Source organism: Triticum dicoccoides, chromosome 3B, assembly GCF_002162155.2.
Source record: "Triticum dicoccoides isolate Atlit2015 ecotype Zavitan chromosome 3B, WEW_v2.0, whole genome shotgun sequence".
Taxonomy (NCBI): Eukaryota; Viridiplantae; Streptophyta; class Magnoliopsida; order Poales; family Poaceae; genus Triticum; species Triticum dicoccoides.
Genome location: NC_041385.1, coordinates 657,390,268 through 657,393,413, shown reverse-complemented (window position 1 = coordinate 657,393,413; position 3,146 = coordinate 657,390,268). Strand labels below are relative to the sequence as shown.

Genomic DNA, 3,146 nt, shown 5'->3' with positions numbered 1-3,146 from the left:
TCAACCACAACTTTTCACTTTTGATAAGTACCACTGCGATTCACGAGTAAGCAGAGCGGTGCTTCATCATGAAGCACATTGTGATTTTCGCATGGTGTGCTTCATGCGAGAAAACCAATAATAATAATATTTTTTCCAAGGAGGCTTGGGAAAAACCAAGTAAAATATGAAAACCCGAAAAATATAATTCACAAAAGAAACTACTCCAGCGGGTTCACCCAACACGTGACATGAGGCAACATTGGATAACTGCCCGTTGGGACTGGACGGGGCTTGCCTGCTCCCCGCATATAGGGGCTGTTTGGTTGGAGGCCCGAGAGCATCTCTAGCAGATCCCGTAACCGCGCATCCCCCAAAATGCGTATAAGAGCGTCCGTAAAACTTTTTTAGGGTGTGACGAGTGCTCTAGCGGAACAGATCCCGCAAACGACCGCTTTTCCTTCGACATGTTTGCGTCTCTTTTCATTCGACAAAAATATTACGACCAAAATGACCTCTTCGTCGTCTATAAAAAATAAATCAGACATCAAAGTGAGCTATTTGTTATCCGTAAAAAAAATACGGCAAAGTCTTTGTCGTCAGTAGCTAGCTGACGCCAAAAGGGTGGTCTTTGCCATCATCAACTCACGGCAAAGAGCTCACATACGGCAAATCAACTGATTTCTGTAGTGTTAGCAGGGGTGTTTTATAAAATGTACAGCGAAGTGGCATATGTCATCTCTCCACTTGAATTTGTGCCATCTCTAGTACCAATCCAACGGTCTAGGTTGCTTTTTTCTATTTTTTTCACTAGAGGATCAGATTCTATTGTAGTCCGTTTGTACTGTACTTGACTTTTTTTTTTGATGGGCTGTACTTGACTTTCGATGAAGAAAAAAGGACACGCCCGCAGTACTTAGCAGGGCCAGACTCGGAGCCTTTCGAGGGCCTGAAAACACATACTAGGAAACCCAGCCCACGCGGGTGCGCCCCAAGGTGTATAATTGGGCCCATCTTCCGCCAGACACGCCCTCTCTTCCCGCGGCTCTAAGCCCTAGAACGCCCCTTGCTTTTGGTCGCTGTTCCCCCCGCCGGCGATGGCCGCGCCGCCGGAGACGACGGCCGCGCCGTCCCCGCCGGAAGGGGAGCACAAGGGCAACGCGGGCGTCGAAGTCTGCTGCTTCGAGCAATCTGCAGAAGACTTCTCCAGAGCGGTACGCGCCATCTCGGAGCTCGCCGCCGGCGACCCCGAGCCGGGGTTCCCCGACGCCGAAGCGGAGCGTCTCGCCTCCTCGATAACGTTCCTCAGGTGAAGACGCGCTCTCCTTGCTCCCCAATCACCGCGATAGAATCTGGCAGCTTTCAGTTGTGGGCTTGCAAGCCGTACAGCGGCGACAGCAATTAATGGCTGCTTCATCGGTTGAACTTTTTACACGTGGCGCGGGACGGAGATGTGGTTGTGCACGTACGGTGGAGCTTGGAACGTGAAACCTCTTTAGCTTTGTTGATTGATTGATTGATGTGTCGTGTGTGCGGGAGAATTTTGTGAAGTTTGTGACTTCGGAGTTTATTATAGCACCACTACAAACGAAAAATTCTTATTCTTCTTATGGTAGCATTTATTTCTTGCGGTTACTGTTCACTACAATTCATTTGCTGCAGTCACCCCAGGTGATTGTGTTGTTATCAGTCTGATTAGAATGGTACCATGAGACCTGTTGTGAAAATTTGGTGGGCGTGATAGCTAAATTTAGTAAGTTTAGGTTTATTGTTTGACTGATTGATGATGATAGGATCTTTTAAATTTAATGGCTGGCCGCCTGTACACTGGGAATTTTGGGCCTTTTCTTGATCTACAGTTCTAGTTGCTTTCATTTTAGATTAAAAAAAATCAGATTTATTGGCAAGTAAGGCCACTTTTATTGACTTGGTATGGAATTAATTTGAGTCTTTTCTGCTTAGTATTAGCACATGCTCATCGGAGATGGCTCTGTTTGTCCATAAGATTAGCACATTGTGAAAAGTTGCAGTTGTTACATTGGCAGTATACCTAATTGGAGAGCACAAGATGTCTTCTTGTTTCGTTTTTACTAGCTTACTCTGTCTTTCCCTGTTTTCATATTTTAGTGTTTTTTTGGATTACTCAGAACCCATTTTGCTTGACATTTAATCAATTGTTATCTTCCCAGAGAATGGAAGCATTTTAATTATGAGCCAAAAGGTGTAAGTTTTACTTACGGCACTGGATCAACTTCATCCAGAGATGACACTGAGATTACCTTACCACAGTTCTCGTCTGCATCTGTTCCTCAGGTTAGTAAAACTACAGTGCTAATTTCTGAGTCTAAAGTTCCTGTTATAACATTGGAGGAAAGCTTTCTGTTGATTTATTGGATCACATCAGTGCAAATCAATGCAGGTCACACATTTGGAAGATGGGAGGGATAATAATACATACAGGTATTATTTCTAGAAGCTAGACTTTTTCAACTTACTAGAATCTTCTTATTTTGTTACATGATTCTCCCTAAGTTTGTTGAGGAGAGATACGTTAAGATTTAAGTTCCTGAGTTCTGGTTATTTGGAGTATTGAACTTATGACCCAAGATTTTTCCATAGCCCTGTTTATGTAATATTTTTGTTTGTCTGCTCACAATTCAAAGGTTGCTGCACATGGACTGGTAAGCAGGCCAGTCTCTATTCTCATTTGTTGGTGAAGAATTTTCTACGGAAGTACAATAATTTTCTTGCTATTTCACAAACGTAACATGATCTCAAATACACCTTTGATTCTAATTATATACCAGTAAAATAATTTAAAATGATTAGTGTTATGAAAGTACTTTCATTGACCAATATATGAATATCATTTTGTTCTTTGGTGTAATCAGTGATCAAAGTTTTACATTCTGGACTGCATACACAATAAAAGAACAACTATTTGAGAATGAAAACAATATTCTCTTGGTCCAGGAGTAATCCTGCAGAGTGAGTTGGGTCATCAAGTGGCGCCAACCCATGCAAGGTTTTGCTGCTTTTAGGGGATTTGTTAGTAGAAGGGCGGACCTGGCGCAGTGGCAGAGCCCCTCCACTTGTGGCCTGGAGGTCCTGAGTTTGAGCCAGCCTCCTTGCAGAAATATTATGCAAGAGTAAGGCTGTCTGAAATT

At 43.4% G+C, this 3,146-nt stretch overlaps 1 protein-coding gene across 2 annotated transcripts in view; it reads left to right on the top strand.

The window, feature by feature from the left end:
• Positions 1-1,002: 1,002 nt before the first annotated feature.
• LOC119277669 overlaps positions 1,003-3,146 on the top strand; it is a 10,230-nt gene continuing 8,086 nt past the window's right edge. Inside the window, exons 1-3 of one of the 2 annotated variants that reach the window (XM_037558960.1) lie at positions 1,003-1,288; positions 2,169-2,292; positions 2,399-2,439. In XM_037558960.1, coding sequence (XP_037414857.1) covers positions 1,077-1,288; positions 2,169-2,292; positions 2,399-2,439 — 377 coding nt within the window. In that variant the 5' untranslated portion in view covers positions 1,003-1,076. The remainder of the gene's footprint in view (positions 1,289-2,168; positions 2,293-2,398; positions 2,440-3,146) is intronic. The other variant, XM_037558959.1, reaches the window with a different exon arrangement.